Below are 18,944 nucleotides of genomic sequence, written 5' to 3'. Positions count from 1 at the left end.
GCTGTGGATTATGCACACATATGCATATGCTTCTTCAATCTAGTGGTTGTGCTGCACTCCTTTAAAAATTGCACAGTATTTCAACTTTGAGCTTGTTTATGGCCAACGTGCATTCCAGCCATACATTAAAAACCAGTGAAGTACATTTTGGAATCATGTAAAATGTAACATCATGTTTATTTATGCAGATTGAAGTTAATGATGTCATATTTGTTAAATCTCAATTTACATCATATGAAGTGGGGGCAAAAGATGCCTCATCTAACAATCTTGTATTTTTCACAGCATGACAAAACAGAAAAATAGATCTGCTGGTTTCAATATACAGGTGAAGTCTTAAGAACAGTTCAGAAAAGATTTTCAAATGTTTGGTGCCTATTTACAGTAGAGGTGAGTTGAAGCAAACAATTTAAAATGCTCCTAAAATGACCATGATAGTCTAACAAGCTTTAAAGCTACATGATACTGCAAACCAGTTGCTATAATGAAGCCAGCGAAATTTGGAAGACTCTGAAATGACCATGTTGGTGAAAACAAGCTCTGCTAAGACTACATGATCCTGTCTCATAAATTCTATTTTGAACAGAACTCAAGAGGAATTCAAACATAAATACTCAGTTCTTTTACAAATTACTAATCAATAAATTCAAATCATGCTTTGACATGTAAGTACAAAAAGGCTGGAATGTTTAGGTACAAGATAGCAGGTCGCAAATATCATTCTTCGTACTCCTCTCTACACATGCCTGGTCCAGTCACAGGTTCTGCCGGAATGCCACGACTGAAACAAAGCAGACATTAATAAGGCAAGAGTTCTTCAAGTATCACAAAACTAAAATGGAAAAAAGCTACACAAGAATTGAGTTAAAAAAAAAAATATCTAAAGTTCATGTGATGTTCGTGTCTATTAACTTCAGCAGACAACCATATTATGCAAGAGGAGAAATCAGATTTGTTGTATTATATAGGATTGAATTCTTTAAAGAAACTCTTCAGATTTGTTCACAACAGTAAAAGCAACAAAATAAACAAACATTTATCAAAACAAAACTAAGTTTGATAAAATATATACACACTTAAAAGTTGAAAGGTGGCAAAGGGAGAAAAACAGTTGGTGTGTGCTTTGTGTAGGATAAATTTAGACAATGCCATTAACAGGTACAGTGGAACCTCGGTTATCCGGTCTTCAATTAACCGTGCAATAGACTATCTGGGATCAAAACAAAAACAGCTTTAAACAAATCTCTTTGAACACCCAAACCACCTTCCAGCCAAAAGCTGAATCTCTACTTTAGAGCTATGGTTCATTCATCTATTGCAAGATATATTTGCAAACAATATTAGAGACAGTAAAATTATTATCAAATCTTAGATTTTGATAAATGTACACCAGAAACATACCTAATCATACGACAGCGGTGTTCAACCAATCTGGGTGCAGCCAATGCAGGCATGTTCAGCTCAGCTGGGCTCCAAAGCCTTTCTGCACCGGCCGATGCACGTGGCCTAGAAAAATGTTAAGATCTTTAAGATTTTTGTTTTACACATTAAATATATAACAGTAACTTTTTCTGGATACTTAATAGAAGTGTTAATTTTTGGGTTTAGAGATGACACCAGCAATGATGGCAATGTAAAAGTAGAACTTCATGACCTTGTGACAGGCAGAAAAATGACACAATCCACATCTTGATTGCATGTCATGTGGAATATGATAACACAAAATCATAAAGAAATTATTACCGTAAACATATTCCCACTTACCAAAGCCTTGAAAGAACATTAGTATTGTCAACAAATTCTCCCCACAAAGCCAGTTCTCCACCAATTACCAAGTCTTTTTGTGCTGCTGTACCTGGAAAAAACAAAAAAAAAAAAAAATCAATGAATTTTGACAAGCTTTGTCAACAAAAGCATAATATATAAAATATGAATGTTACAGCATATGTCCACTGCAAATGTTATTTTATAATTTTTGGCATTATTGGTAATCTGCATGTCAGATGAAAATGTGATCACTTTCATTTTTAGTAAGCAAATAAAAGATGACTATTGTTAAAATATATTGGATATTCAGGATTTTTCTCCTCTATTGTTCTCAAAAGGCATACCATTGAATTTTTGAGGATCACATGTATAATACGTCTCCCAGTCACTTCCATAGCTGATATAATCCAGGTACCAGCAGTTAGCCAGCAGAGTTTTATAACCCATGCTGGTAACTTTTGCCATTTCCTCCTCCCAGGAATCCTTCCATACCTCGACTACTGTATCTTGTCGGACCTGATAAGCATGCCAAACTCATCACCACTTGTGGAACACCTTCATGCTTATTACAATTTCTGATTGCAAAAATGAAATAAAAATATAAAAAAGGCCATATGCAACTTATTTTGAACTTCTGGATTTGTATTTTGCATCTGTGATGATTCAGAGATAATTAAATGCTTACTGGTGATATTTAATGCTTATTAGAAGTAGTTCTACTAAAAAATGACACCATCAATGAATTCTTCTACCTTTGCACCATTGTCGACAACTTCTTGCCAGATGATGTAGCCACGATTAAGGGAGTTGATGATATCAAGCAAACTGCAGAAAAAGTAAAAAAAAAAAAAAAAAGAAAGAAAAAGTAATCTCCATGAATATTCACATTATGATCAGAAACTAGAAAATTATAAAGACTAAGAAACATTTTTCACATGAGTATATTTTCCTTTTTTAAATCCTTAACTCTAGGATATGCTATTTCATTTGGGGAAATCTAAGAAAAGCTGTGGAAGAAAACAAACATGCTAGTTGATAAATATTGTAAATCCTCTGAAACAGTCTTTTGTCATTTCAATTGCATTTTTATAAACACTTTTATAATCACTGTAACCGCTACAGCAAAATCATTTCTTGCAAAAAAAAAAACCAAACTCTTGAATGAAAGCTAGTAGGACAAAAACCTTTGCTGTAACAAAATACAAACCAGTTAAACATGTAATTATCAAGTCCTAATACATACTTTTGCATGTAGTATTGTTCTAGCTTGGCATAGTCAGATCCAAATGACATTTTTTTCATGAACTCTTGAATATCTGGATTAGAGGCCCTGTACACAGTAATGTTGTCACAGTCACAGTACATAATAATTATCTGACATTATTAGTTTCTCACTTTTATCAAGTAAATGTAGGTCAGGCACCTTATACAATCACCAGTCTTAAATTTTGTCCACCATTCTGAAATACATGTATGATATGTACAAAAAACATACCCTCAAATATAAAGTAAATATAAATGCAATCATCCTTGAACACTACCAACCATCTGGAAATCTTTTATGATGACAAAAAGTAGCAAGCTGCACAACACACTGTGAAAATGTATCAAAGGCTTTACCAGCAGTTAAAGCTAACTTCATCTCCCCCAAGATGAATGTACTTGTCAGGAAATACTGTGGCCACCTCAGCAAAAAACTGGGTCAAGAACGGGTAAGTTGTGTTGGGAACAGGGTTAACTGGTCCGTATGTTCCATCAGGACTGCCCCCACTATAACACTCTGTCAGCAGGCCGGGCTGACCTGCACCCCACGACTGTGTGTGACCTAAGTACGACATTAAAAAACCCCCAAAAAGTAGATATCAATGGCTTTCTCAAATACAAGGAAAAAACAATATCTGAACATATGAAATAAATGCAAAAATGAAATAGTCTATCAATCTTTTATTTTCCTGGCCTTTTTCTGCATGGCAAAAGAGAACTCGATGTTTTGTGTATGTATTGTTATGTCATAAACACAACTAATCTTATCTAATTAATATAATGCATTAAAAAACTAATGTAGTTATCATTTAGGATGAAAGCCTTACATAATTATACTGTTAACTCTGTCAAATGGTTGCTTCAAAACCTTCCATAAAATAATATTCAAAGAAACATAACAAACCTTCATGTCTGCAGTCATTCATTCAAATGAAAATAGTAATACAGGTGAAATACAGAAAGAACATTGCAACAAATGTATAAGCTGAAATAAAACACAATGATATAATACACTACTTTCACCACCACTTATTAATCATTCCCTCAACCAGGTAAACAATGCACATTTGACAATGTTCGAATCAAACTTAATCCAGTCCTCCTTGTTTTACCCCATCACCATGCGGAAGACAAAACAGAAAGCCAGTTTGACCTCCAAGGTGGGACGATATCACATAAATGATGCAATGTACTTAACCCATCTCCTGTCCCCTGACACATGCAATTTCAGAAACAACTAAAATTCATCCGTTTCATACCTGGTGAATCAAACTCTGCTACCACTCTGATGGCTCGCAGTCTAGCATACTCAATTACCTCCTGTACATCTGTTGGAGTGTATATGTGACTATCAGGATAAAATGCACCCTGCAATAAAACAGTATTTACACATCATTGAATACTGTAGTTAACATCAAGAAGTGACATAGAAACAATAACATCACCTCCAACTTCTATGGCTTTTTGGATGAGAAAAGCTCACTTTATTGCTCAGGTTGGGAAAGTTCCTGCTTTGAAATGGAAATGACTGGTCATCTACAATGTGCCAGTGGAACACATTCAGCTTGTTCTGAGCCATTGCATCCTGTTGGACAAAATGGCAAACAATTACTCAAAGTAAAATTAAGTGAAAGAATGATGCAAACTGATACCACTAATATAAGAAAACAGACACGATTTTTTGGTATCTTTTATGATATACTAAAGATGCACAAGCAAAGATGTTGAAAGTTGTATTCCAAGTTATGTGAATTCAAGGTACAGTATGGAAATTTTTTTTGTAATAGTCAATTGGAAAATTTTCTTTTTTTATACTGGTGCAAGTTGTCATCTGAATTGATATCACTACTGCCTGGCTGCCCATGTATCTATCTTTACGTATCCATTTAAGTTGGGAACAAGTGCTCCTTTAAAACTGATTCCAAGCTAAATGGAAACTGCCATATCTTTTAAAACGGCTCAAAGTATATAAAGTATTTATCACTTACTAAGTTCTGAAGTAAAGACTTTTTTGAAAGGAAGTGTCGAGACGAGTCCAGGAGAATTCCACGGTGTGCAAATCGAGGAGCATCATATATGCTTGTATCATTCACCACAAACTGCATAAAAAGAAAGAATGAAGATTTTACAGGCATTTGAAGATAACATTTGCTGTAGGTTTTCTATGATATAAATGACACAACATGGCCTAGGCTTATTTTTAATTTTACCATTAGACAGACTAGAAATTTGCCAATGCCACAAGCATTAAAGGATCACAGAGACAGGTATTTTGCTGAGTCCTGGAGAACAGAGCGGGGAGTTGGCAAGTTGGGCCAGATGCCAGAAGCTGAGTATTGTCGGTGTACATGTGATACTGCAAGCCAAAGTGCAAGTCACAGGGCCAAGTAGTGGCTGGACATAATCAGCAAACAGGAGAGGAGTGAGGACTGAATCCTGAGGCACTCCATGAAGCACAGACTGGGTGCGAGCAGACAGGTAGAAGTGAAGCCAACCTAGGACTGTGCCAGAGAGGCCAAAGGTATTGTGAAGCCACTGGAGGAGAATGTGGTGGTCTAAAGTGTCAAAAGCAGTGGACAGATCAAGCACAGACAAGACTGATACTTGACCACGGTTACAAGAAGACAATAAGTTATTCACCACCCAAACAAGAGCAGCCTCAGTCAAGTGGTGAATAGTAGGCCAGCTGAAATGGTTCCAGGAAATAAAACACGTCGAAATACTGTAGCAGCTGATGATCCAAGATCTTGGATAAGAAAGGAAGGTTGGAGACCTTCAAATAGCCCAGAACTGTTCTTGTAAAGTGACAAAAGGATACTTAAAAAATGGAGAAATTCATTTGTCAAAAATGTGGGTTGGTTGGAAGCTAAATCATGATAAATATTGTTGTAATATCAACACTCATTTCAACCTGGAGGCATTACCACACATTATCTTTAACTTGTATACCTTACTAACTCTTTAAAGTTCAGCTGAATATGTGCAGTCAAGATAAATTTATTTATTGGTTGAGCAAGAAATTCTGAACAGTAAAGAGTTAAAAAAAAAAAAAAGGAGTAATGTGGCCACTTCTCACAATAATCTATTTTTATCTTATTAAAAATATATGAGGACATTTTTAATTTTAAGTATCTAATCTACCCTACCCTATTACTAGTAAACACTTACCTCTCCTGTATCTAGATGGTTATAATTTTATAAATATTTGACCTATCCTATTACTCTTAAAACACTTACCTCTCCTGTATCTAGACGGTACACAAGTTGACTAAATGTCTCAATGCCCCATACAGCTCCCCATACTTGTGCTGCTTCGATCAAAATTTTTCCTCTGCTTATAGTTAATGTATCTGAAATTAGTAAAAATTTTATGACATATGAAAGAAACACAACACAATTATAAAACACACAAATTAAACTTAAATTGTTCACCAAGTACAGTTGAACTTCCATAGGTCAAAGCTTCAAGGGACCGATTAAAAGAATTCAAGTTACGAAAGGTTTGAGCTAAGGAAGTTCGTCCAAAAACAAATTTTTTTTTTCACTGTGGACATTTAATTTTAACCAAATGTTCATTTCTTGTCATTCTTTAAAAGATACTCTGGCACCCTGGGGAGATGGAATCACGCTTATTGCACACGTTTCCTATACAGAAAGGTGAATATGGGAGTGCAAGGTCAATGAGGGAGGAGTACATGATTTTAGACTTTCTGATTATTTTCAAAAGGTTGCCACATGCTGACCGGCTTAAAATTGTTCGAGTTGTGGAAGTTTTTGGCTAGGCTGATTCCAGCTACAGAAGCTGAATATGCATTTCTTTAATGGGAAACCAACCGTTAATGTTCAAGTTGGGGAGAATTTTGCATTACGGAAGGTTGACTTACAGAAGTTAGACTGTATCTATAAATATATTATTTATCACTGTGTGCAATTTTTTAAAATACTATAGAGCTTTACAACCAAAATAAAATGCCATAAAAGTGTGATTGAGTATGATAAAACATGTCCTAGCTTACCTATGGATTTTTATGGTGCCAGCATTGAACTACATGCGTACATGACACACAGGTTTGGTAATTATATGAACCATAACATCACAAAAAAATTCCTTAAGCTCTTATAAAATTAGAGTTTCCTGTAAAGTATTTCCAATCATTAATCAACTTGTTTTGCTTGCATTCATAATTTGATGCAGCTGCATAAAATGTATGTTCTGCGTTGGTATCAAGTACAAATGAATTTTGTTACAAAAAGTTAACTGATTTTACTTGTCAAATTGATGTTGTCCTGCTGTAAATTCAATTCCCTATTTTTTACTCTATGTTGATTTATGAGAAAAGGTAAGGTATAAAACTCCCCTAACCTTTACAGGTCATCGGGAACCTCCCTTTCCTCAGGGCCAGTTTTTTGTGAGGTGGTGGCCATCTCCTCTCTATTGTAGCCTTACCTTTCTTAACACTCTATCAGGTAACCAGGCAGCTGGGTCGAATGGGGCAAGTTTGCTGCACCACATGAATAGTGAACCGATGCGTTCTCCGGTTTGGAAGCCAGAGCTTTAATCATTTGATGGCTATACTTTTTCATTAAGCAAGTAATATATACAGAATATTATTTACTGCTCATTCTTACATGATTCATCTGATGCCAGGCTGGGATATTGACCCTCACATGACTGATGCACAGCAACACCAACTTCGCTTATTTCTTCTTCGAACTGATGTTTCTTCATTTTCCATATGTTTCGTAATTTGGGCTGAAATTTCAGGCTCGTGTCCCCTTTGCCGACATACTTCCCAAAGATAAGGCGAGGGTAGCGAGCAAACGCATCTCTCAAAATATCACAAGAGGCCAGTTGAGGAACGAACTGAAATGACGCGCTGTTGAGGACGTTAACATTGCTACTTGTGTTGTAACTTCTTGGATATGGCCATGGCTGTCCCTGAGTAGATGTCACTTTATAACCAATGGATTTACAATCAGCATATGTGAAAATACACACAAGAAGCGACAAGATAAAGACTCCCTTCTCGAACCCTGTCGCCATTTTCAAAAACAAGATCATGTGATGGATAGGAGATCATGTGATCACAAACTTGTACTACTGGACTGCTAGCAGACGATTTTTTTAAAATAAACTGTTTACAATATATAAGCTCCATCGAACTTCTTTATTTGACAGGTTTGGAAAAAAGTAGGATAAAAATGCGTTTGTAGCGTTAGTATTGTTTCCGAAATAACAGCTGGAGAAAGGAATTACGTTTTAAAGTTTTTAAAATTAGAACTGTTGCATTTTATAAGAATATCTATATAAATCCATCAATTCATACCGCTCAATTCACACCGCTTTATAATTATTACAGAAACAATTAAATTTAGTGTCCATAGTGATGTTTTGCCTATTGCCTTACAATTTCACAGTGCTATTACGTACGTCCTTGCCAAATCCTATATATAGAGAGAAGGTAAAAAAATAATTAAGAAGTAATTAATTAATATACATATACACATGTATACTTTCGTTACAGTACATTTTGTACGGCCGTCCTATACTGACACATATATACTCTCTCTCTATCCCTCCCCCACACAAGAAAGATCGAGGTCAAACAGAATTTTCCTAGCAGTAAGAGGAGCGCCTGTTATCATATATAAAATAAATTGTGCATAACACCTTAAATAATCATTTATTATTGTTGTTTTAAACTATAATTGCCATTTCATTAAAAGCCCACGTACAGTATACTCATTAATTTAAAGTTGTGCTGACCAATAAATATGCTGTTCATGGGTAAGTTACGTCTGTGCATCTTTGGTTGAAATGTGTGAAAACGATCGACTTTTTTCTTAATCTGTTTATATAGTTTTTCACCGTGGTTTTCCTCACAGGATAAAACGTGTTTATAGTAGCGGCCGACACGTAAATTAACTCTCTGCCAGCCACGTTCGAGGAAGACCGGACTCTCTCGCGCATTAATTAACCATATATATATTATATAAGTCACTCGCTCGATCTGCTTTCATGCATCGGTTTGCTTTGTTTCCTCTACCCAATATAAAATTACTATTTTCGCAAGAACAGGCAACCGTGAAACTAATAATTAAAGATATAACTTCTCTTTTGTTTAACTCGCTCCTTCTCATGTGAATGAAGATGTAATCGTGAAGCTGTAGAAGATGCCGATATATACAGTGATAAAGGAACCCTAAAAATCACGCTCTGCCCCTTTAATTTTTTCTAGTTTGCATACAGCGCTAAGAATATATGTCATCAATCTTGCTGGATTTGTTATTCACGAAGACACAACACGTAATTAACACCTGCTTTAATTGACAAGGTACAAAAAACCCAACTATACCAATTAAAGCTTAATTGACATCAACAGACGTGTTTGTCGACTATATTTTTCCAGTTCTTGTTGGTAGAATTACCAGGATTGCAAATGCTGTGCATTTCTCATCCAGTCTTCAACTTCATTAATACAGACTTCTATGGTGCTGGTAGCAGAGTCCCAGCCTGCAAGAGCGGTGGGCATTAGATCGGCCCCAATAGGGAAGTCAGACGAACAGGATCTTTCCTCGAGTGTAAAGTTTTAGTTTTCCTTCGACCTAACTGTCCATCCGTTTCTTCTTTTTGCTTCCTAGTGGCCCTCAGTGGAGCATAGGGCCGCAACTACACAGTCGTTTGTAACACCCTACTAATATTACCAAAGTTAGGTTAGGGCTTTCTTTATTTTTGTAGAGGGTACAGCAAAGACTTTATATATATATCATCTTTGTTGGTACTAGGTCGAACGGCCCGTTACTGTCCTTTCCTCACTTCGAGTACTGAGTACGTTACAGCCAACTCTAAACCGTCTTGCTATTGCCTGGCGGCCCAGCAGGGAGAGGAGGGGGTGTACGTGTACGGAGTACCCATTAGAACAAACACGCACACACTGGCACATATGCATGCACTGTCATTACACGCGTAAGCACTACTATCGCTGTAAACAGTGTTTATGCAGTTTTGATCACCTGTATTACAACATGCAATCAAATCTTATGACTTTCATACTTCATTCAGGCAAAGAGTTGCATGCATCCATTTGTTTTCTTTTTTCATGATTGAGTGCCATATCATCTGTCTTGTATGGGCAGCAAACTCTGCTGTCCCTGTAGGTTAGCGGCCGATCCCCAGAGCCTGATGTCTAGGAGTATGATTGGGAGCCAGATCTTTAGTCATTCTAGTAGAGCAGACATGACTGCAGAAAGAGTTGTGTTAGTCTGCTTTTCCACACGAGCATAGGGCTGAGGCTTTTATGCCAATCTTCTTGAGGTGGCTGCAGAGGTTACAGCGTCCAGGCAAAAGGCTGGCATTTTTTCATTGCACGGCAATAGCTGGAGGGCAACTGGGTGTAGATTGCTTCTGCCATTTTTGCTATAGAACGGAACAATGTTGACTGGTGCTTCCTGTGTGTGCTGGCATCCAATGCTAGTTTGTTTTTTATAGTTTGTTTTTTTTGCCCTTCCAACTTCTCTGGTTCCACTGAAGAGGTGGAAAAATCTTGATTGTGTATGTCAACTTGTTGATGTTCAGTGTCTGATTGGCATTGCTACAGATCAGCGCTTAAAAGGCCGAGAGCAAGTCTGTGAAGAAGACTGCTTTTTTATCCTGCTTACAAACTCTTTGCAGCCAAGAGGATTGCCAGGACTTCTGCCTTGTAATTGGAGTACAATTCACCACCAAGAACTGACATGAAGGCTGGAGGCTATAGGGCGCTGGACAAAGGGTGGGCGATGGCCATTGTGATGCTATTAAGATAGACCACAAAGTGTTGAAAGATCACCCCTCCCTCTGGCACACCTTACATACCATCACAAGACTTAAAAACAAAAAACAAACAATTGCTAGTGGAATCATGTGCTTAATTAAATATCATCTCTTACATACAGGGTGCAAGAAATCGGACTGTCCTTTAACACCAACAGTCAATAGCATACAGATTTTGCAAGTTTGTTAGCAAAGCCAAAGCTTTTCATGGGAAATTCTGAATGTGGATTCTAGATTCTTCAATCTAGTGGTTGAGATGCATGCCATCACAAAATGCACAGCATTTAAACTTTCAACTTAAGCATACCAGCCCCACATTAAACCAGTGAAGTACAATTTGATATAAAAAAATGCAACAATGTTTAAATATGTAGATAATGATATGAACTCAATTCACATCATGTAAAACATGGCTAGAAGATACCTAATTTGACAGTCTAGTATCTTTCACAATGTGACAAAATAAAAAAATAGATATGCTAGTTCAATACACAAATGAGGTCTTAAGAACAGTTCAGTATAGCTTTCTGATGTTTGATGTATTTTTGTAGTCATTTTGTTAATTTCTATTTACACTAGAAGCGAGTCAATACAAACAATTTTAGATGGTCCTAAAAATAACCATATTAATGTAAATAAGCCACTGAATTTTGGCTTACTCCAAAATGACCATGTAAATGAAAACGAGTTTTGTTAAAGCTACACGATCCTGCAAGCTACAAACCCACAGGCAAGCATTTTGTATTATAATTGCATTATCAACAGGACTGAGTAGAAATTAACACCAAAATGTCTGGTTACAAAAAGATAAATTTAAATCTTGCTTTGAAGTGTAAGTACAAGGCTGGAATGTTTAGGTACGAGGTCGCAGGTCACAAATATCATCCTTCATACTCCTCTCTACACACACCTGGTCCAGTCACAGGTTCAGCTGGGATACCACGCCTAAAACAAAGCAAACATTAACAAGGCAAGAGCTTCTGCATGATCGTTCTTAAGTGCAACAAAACTAAAAGTAAAGAGAACATCTTTACACTAGAACTGTGTGGTGCGAAAAAAATCTCAAATTCGCAAAAGCTCCAGTGGATGACCATTCAGAATGAACTACTGAATTAAAAAAAAACTTGTAAGAATCATTCACCCCTGTAAAAGCAACAAGCAAAGCAAACGTTTATGAAAAAAAATATAAAAATGCATACAGGTAGCACTCCCTTAACACACATCCAAACTTTTTTTAAAAAAAGGTGAACAGAGGCAAAGGGAGCAGAGACAGTAACTTTGTAGTAACTGGATAAAATATTCCGTAAGAGTAGGCAATTTTTATACAATACCCTTATTTTGAATGAATGTGTTTTGAAATGTTATCTGCAAAATCATTACCATGCCTCAGGCAGCTTAGTTATTCATAAGCATATATGTGGGCTGCTAATACAAAAAGAGAATCATGAAGCAAAAAGAAGAAAACTGCTTATAAAAATCTCTTTGAAGAAACACCCAAACCAACTTCCAGCAAACTTGGTTAATTTAACTTTTGCAAAACATGATTTCAAACAATTTTAGACATAGTAAAATAATTTTCAAATTTTACACGTTGATAGCCATGAATCAGAAACATACCTAATCATCCGACAGCGGTGTTCAACCAATCTGGGTGCAGCTAATGCAGGCATGTTCAGCTCTGCTGGACTCCAAAGCCTTTCTGCGACAGCTGATGAACGTGGCCTAGGAAAATGTTAAGATTTTTGCTGTACACATTTAATCTGACAGTATTGGTAACAGTAACTGGTCTTTTTTATATTCAAGTGTTAATTTTGGGGTTTATAGATGTGATATGAGTAATGATGGCAATGTAAAAGATGTGCAATAAGGGAAACTTTGTAGGGAACTTGTTGACCTTGTGACAGGTGGAAAAATGATATAACCGATGATATACCTGTTATACCTGTTAAATGGTATATGATAAGAAATTGTTAAGACCATTACAAAAGAACTTTTATTGCTATAAACGTATCTCCACTTACCAGAGTCTTGCAAGAACATTAGTATTGTCAACATACTCTCCCCACATAGCAAGTTCTCCACCAATTACCAGGTCTTTTTGATCTGCTGTACCTGAAAAACAAATTAAAAAAATTCAACAGATTTTGAGCTCTGTGAAAGAAAATATAGTACATGAAATATAAATGATACAGTGTTTGTCAACTGTCCATTTTCTCAGTAAGTTTTGTTGTTATTAGTACTCTGCATGTTAGATGAAACTGTGATCACTTCTGCTGTAAGCAAACAGCTATTAATAAAAAGTACATTGGATATGCACCCTTTTCACCAAACACACTTGTCTTTACATTTTTGATGCTCATTTCTCAGACATCTATTTTTACTGTTTTTAAAAGAGGTACCATTAAATTTTTGTGGATCACACGCATAGTAATTCTCCCAGTCACTTCCATAGCTGATGTAATTCAGGTACCAGCAGGTAGCAAGCAGAGTTTTATAACCCATGCTGGTAACTTTAGCCATTTCCTCTTCCCAGGAATCCTTCCATACCTCAACTACTGTGTCTGGTCGGACCTGATCAACATGCCAAACTTATTAATGCTTATGACAATTTTTGATAGTAAAATGAATTCAAAAACCTAAAAATGGCCAATGAAACTTTATTACAGCTTTTGTTACAATACAAGCTTCATCATACCATTTACATGCAGAGTGAACAGCAAGAATGCTTAAGGTTTAGCATGCCAAAGTCATCAACATATGTGGAACACCTTCATTTTTATCAGAACATTTGAAAATTTAAATGAGTATTGTTGTGCATGTGCATGAGTGCTGGTGGGTGTGATTGTGGAGTCTCACTGCAGTTTATTCCCAGTGGCTAAAATAAAATTGTCACTATTATACGTAAGTCTTTTCTTATCAGAAACAAAAGCAAAGATAAAACCAAATTAATTTTGTTTTTATATGTATTTTGTGCATTTGTGATATTTAATGCCTTCTAAAACTATTTCTACTGAAAAAAATGAACCATAAAATTTCTACTACCTTTGCACCATTGTCGATAACTTCTTGCCAGATGATGTAGCCACGATCTAGAGAGTTGATAATATCAAGTAAACTGCAGAAAAAATAAAAGAGAAAAAAATTAATCCCTGTGAATAATCACTATATGATCTGACTTGAGCTGTGGAAGAAAATAAGCATGCTAGTTGATGATCATGGTAAATCCTCTAAAACAGCCTTTTTCTAACCCTTTTTGTCATTTCAACTGCATTTTCTACAAACAAGCCATCACTGTAACCCCTGCAACAAAATCACAAAATAACCTCTTGAAAGAAAGCTAATCCAAAGTATAAACCTGTGCTGCAACAAAATGCAAACTAAATATGTGATCATCAAAATAATACATACTTTTGCATGTAGTATTGTTCTAGCTTGGCATAGTCAGATCCAAATGACATCTTTCGCATGAATTCTTGAATAGCTGGATTAGAGGCCCTGAGCACAGTAATGTTCTAACAGTTCACAAAATCATCTGACACATTATCAGTTTGCACTTTCCTCAAGTAAATGTAGGTCAAGCACCTTATATTCACCAGTCTTCCATTTTGTTCACCATAAATATTATTATTAAATATACGAATGATAACACTTGTGCAAAATACATGACCTCAAATACAAAGAAAATGCAATCATTCCAGAACACTATCAACCATCTGCAATTTTTTATGTCAAAAAAGAAGGAAGCTGCAAAACATAATGTGAAAATGTATCGAAAGCTTTACCAGCAATTAAAGCTAACTTCATCTCCCCCAAGATGGATGTACTTGTCAGGAAATGCTGTGGCCACCTCAGTGAAAAACTGAGTAAGGAATGGGTAAGTTGTGTTGAGAACAGGGTTAACTGGTCCGTATGTTCCATCAGGACTGCCCCCACTATAACACTCTGTCAGCAGGCCAGGCTGACCTGCACCCCACGACTGTGTGTGACCTAAGATATAAAAAACAAAAAAGTAGATATCAAGCTGATATTTTATATGAGCCATACACAGAATGGCTTTCAAATAAAGAAAAAAGTCAATAGCTGAACACAGGCTATAAAATAAATCAGAAAAGGAAATGTCCAATCAGTCTTGTATTTTTCTAAAATTCTTTTACTGGTCACAATAGAACTTGATATTTTGTGCATGTCATGTCAAATCATAAACAAGTTAAGAATACAGATTTATCTTACCTACACATCAAGTACTAAAAACTAATGTGGTATCATTAAGGATAAGATATAAATTTTGCGAATCTGAGAAACAACAAAAATTCATCATACCTGGTGAATCAAACTCTGCTACCACTCTGATGGCTCGCAGTCTAGCATACTCAATTACCTCCTGTACATCTGTTGGAGTGTATATGTGACTATCAGGATAAAATGCACCCTGCAATAAAACAGTATTTACACATCATTGAATACTGTAGTTAGCATCAAGAAGTGACATAGAAACAATAACATCACCTCCAACTTCTGATTTTTTTAATCACTTATTTTTGTAAACACACAAAAAAACCAAAAAAAGGAAAGTGAGAAAAGCTTACTTTATTACTCAGGTCAGGAAAGTTCCTGCTTTGAAATGGAAATGACTGGTCATCTACAATGTGCCAGTGGAACACATTCAGCTTGTTTTGAGCCATTGCATCCTGTTGGACAAGATGGCAAAACAATTACTGAAAGTAAAATTAAGTGAAAAGAATGATGCAAACTGATACCGCTGAACATAAATACAAGAAGACATGTGAGTTTTTGGTATCTTTTATGATACACTAAAGACTTACATGAAAAGATGTTGAAAATCGAATACCTCCAAGTTATGTGAATTCAAGGTACAGGCTGAAATTTTTTTGCGCTAGTCAATTGGAAAACTTTCTTTTTTCACACTAATGTAAGTTATAGTCTGACTTTTATATCACTATCTGCCTGGCTGCCCATGTGTCTATCGCTATGTATCAATTATGTTAGGCACCCCTTTAAAACTGATGACAAGCTAAATGCAAACTGCCATATATTTAAAACATCTCAATACTGATAAAATATTTACCACTTACTAAGTTCCGAAGTAAATACTCTTTTGAAAGGAAATGTCGAGATGTGTCCAGGAGAAGTCCACGATGTGCAAATCGAGGAGCATCATATATGTTTGTATCATTCACCACAAACTGCACAAGAAAGACCAGAAGATTTTACTGGTATTTATACCTTTATACTAGGCTTTCTCTGATAAAAATTATACAAATGACTTGGGATGGTTTTACCATAAGGCAAACGAGGCTGTTGTTTATGGCAAAACACCGAGGGATCATAGAGAAAGTAAAGTGCACCTGCTCATGTTTAACTGGCAGAGAGAAGAGTGTATTGTAAGGCAGATGTGTTCCAAACTGCAGTGTCTGGACCTTGGGCATGAAGAAAAAAGCTTCTCAAAATTAAAATAATAGTGAAAAAAAGTCTGAGAACAATTATGCAGCTACAGAGACCAGTTAGACTGGCTATTATACACCAAGCATGACATGGCATCTGCTTTTACAAGAACTTAGTAACTCTCTGAGAAAAAATGAAAAGCAAATATTTTACACTTAATTGACCTGCTTGATGATTTGAATAAGGTTATATCTGATTGTGCTGTTTCTGGTTTGTTTGGGATAAAGAGTGGGGGCTACAAGAGTGACTTTCATCTAAGGCACAAAACAGTACATAAATGTTCTTGCAAAGTGACAAAAGGCTACTTAAAAAAATAGACAAACTTAGCTGTCAAAATGCCGGGTTTTTTGGAAGTACTCTCAGTGAATTTGTATTTTTAGATTGGATACTGTGAAGCCAAGAAAATTAAAAAGAAGAGCTTTGAAACCTCTGAATGGGACATATTTTCTTAAAATTACAGTAACATAGCAGTACCAGATTGAGATGTGTAAGGTCACTATAAATTACCTGGCATTCTTATAACAGAAAATTAATTATATACAGATGCAGACTCTTAGCAGAAAGTCTAATGTGTGAACTAGGAAACCTAAATATTTCAGTCTGATAATGCCACCTATAGTGTTAGTTCATTATTTTACATATTATTATACCATGTTTTATTCCTATTAGAAGTCTTGAAAATCTCTTGATGCTTTCTCCTGACTGTAGTTAGTATTACCGATTCCTTGTAAAAGGTTTTTATTCAGAGTGGTGCTGTATCCAAGTCCACTGTAAGCAGATTACCCTCTTCATTATGGAAGGTTAACAAAAGTAGAGGGAGTGACTTGAGCTCCACCTCCTACATGCTATGCTGTATATACAATGAACCACTTGCTATCTGCTGCCCCTTCAACCATGAGGCGTTATAGCAAATTACCTTTAATTATTATACCTTATTAACTCTTTATAGTTTAGCTGAACATGAACAGCCAAGAAACATTTTATGTTAGCGGGTAAGCAAGATATTCTGAACAGTAAATTGAGTAAAGAATAAAAAAGAAAAAAAGTAAAAGAAGAAATGGTGGCCTACTTTTCAAAATAATCAATATATTCTTGATTTCATCGGAATAAAAACATTCTAATGAGGATATGTTATTACTGTTAAAACACTTACCTCTCCTGTATCTAGACGGTATACAAGTTGACTAAAAGTTTCAATGCCCCATACAGCCCCCCATACTTGTGCTGCTTCAATCAAAATCTTTCCTTCACTTATAGTTAATCTATCTGGAATTAGTGGAAAAAAAGTGTATGATATATATTTAAAAAAACATAAAACATTGTAAAGCACATAACAATTTATTAAAGCATAATTTCAGCTTTTTTTGCTTCAACTATAATCGGCATCACGAAACTATACTTTTCGATAAATAATATGTTTGCATTAGGATCATGTACACCAAGCTGAGTTTTGTTATTAAAAAGTTAAACATTTATGCATCAAGCGGATCATCTGTCAATTCCCTTATTTTTTTTGTCTGTACGAATTTATATATGTGTGGAAAAAAACCCCACTACTTTTCCACTAAAAGCAAGTAATATATACAGAAGACATCTATAATAATATCATTTAGTGCTCATTCTTACATGATTCATCTGATTCCAGGCTGGGATATTGACCCTCACATGACTGTTGCACAGCAACACCAACTTCGCTTATTTCTTCTTCGAACTGATGTTTCTTCCTTTCCCATATGTTTCGTAATTTGGGCTGAAATTTCAGGCTCTTGTCCCCTTTGCCGACATACTTCCCAAAGATAAGGCGAGGGTAGCGAGCAAACGCATCTCTCAAAATATCACAAGAGGCCAGTTGAGGAACGAACTGAAATGACGCGCTGTTGAGGATGTTAACATTGCTACTTGTGTTGTAACTTCTTGGATATGGCCATGGCTGTCCCTGAGTAGATGCCACTTTAAAACCAATGGATTTACAATCAGCATATGTGAAAATACACACAAGAAGCGACAAAATAAAGACACCCTTCCTGAACCCTGTCGCCATTTTCAAAAAAACAAGATCATGTGATGGAAAATAGATCACGTGATCTCATGGCGCTAGCAGAGGGAGGATAGTTGCTGGGGGCGGATCTTTGACGTCACTACCTCTCGGCACGAACTATAAGTATACCTCCGCGGTCTTAGCTTACCCTTACGCTTGATGGAAAAAGACACTAAAAAACATGAAACAGAAAGTATAGGGAGCTCTGAGAATACTTGTTTAATCCTTGAACTGGCATTAGATTTGCTTCTGCTTAAGAAAAAAAAAAGAGTTTAACGAGCGGATCGAAAGAGTTAAAATTATCACATATTTCACATATACATATATTTCTTGGAACAATTATACGTACATAAATTTCTTTCATAAATGGTCCACGCTGTTGCGGATAAAGTATGCATGCAGGCACTAGATCTCTGAGCCACAGATATAGGACGCATATAGTAATGTAGTATATAGACTGAATATATAAGCATCAAATATGATATATATATATAGGGAATAGACTACTATTACATTCACAATTATGTGATGCTTCAACTTGTAAAACGATTTTACCTGCCACTGTGATTTGCTCATATTGTGCAAATGACATTTTTTGTAACT

At 35.9% G+C, this 18,944-nt stretch overlaps 1 protein-coding gene across 3 annotated transcripts; it reads right to left on the bottom strand.

The window, feature by feature from the left end:
• Positions 1-145: 145 nt before the first annotated feature.
• Positions 146-18,375, bottom strand: LOC112553991 (beta-hexosaminidase subunit alpha-like). 3 transcript variants are annotated; one of them, XM_025221539.1, is made up of 12 exons: positions 17,930-18,375; positions 6,268-6,380; positions 5,019-5,129; positions 4,514-4,615; positions 4,290-4,398; positions 3,388-3,592; positions 3,011-3,097; positions 2,520-2,592; positions 2,112-2,283; positions 1,765-1,855; positions 1,402-1,506; positions 146-781 (listed from the first exon to the last, which is right to left on the bottom strand). In XM_025221539.1, the coding sequence occupies exons 1-12, from the start codon at positions 18,342-18,344 to the stop codon at positions 718-720; spliced, it is 1,647 nt and encodes a 548-aa protein (XP_025077324.1). In that variant the 5' UTR covers positions 18,345-18,375; the 3' UTR covers positions 146-717. The 3 variants fall into 3 exon arrangements, with proteins under 3 accessions (XP_025077324.1, XP_025077322.1, XP_025077323.1); XM_025221537.1 differs by lacking the exon at positions 17,930-18,375 and adding an exon at positions 7,660-8,106; XM_025221538.1 differs by lacking the exons at positions 146-781; positions 1,402-1,506; positions 1,765-1,855; ... (6 more) ...; positions 5,019-5,129; positions 6,268-6,380 and adding exons at positions 10,915-11,785; positions 12,458-12,562; positions 12,862-12,952; ... (6 more) ...; positions 15,934-16,044; positions 17,457-17,569 and having other exon boundaries at positions 17,930-18,371.
• Positions 18,376-18,944: the final 569 nt, after the last annotated feature.

This window comes from Pomacea canaliculata, linkage group LG13 (genome assembly GCF_003073045.1).
Source record: "Pomacea canaliculata isolate SZHN2017 linkage group LG13, ASM307304v1, whole genome shotgun sequence".
Classification (NCBI taxonomy): domain Eukaryota; kingdom Metazoa; phylum Mollusca; class Gastropoda; order Architaenioglossa; family Ampullariidae; genus Pomacea; species Pomacea canaliculata.
The sequence above is the reverse complement of the archived record's forward strand: the minus strand, read 5'-3'. Positions and strand labels throughout refer to the sequence as shown.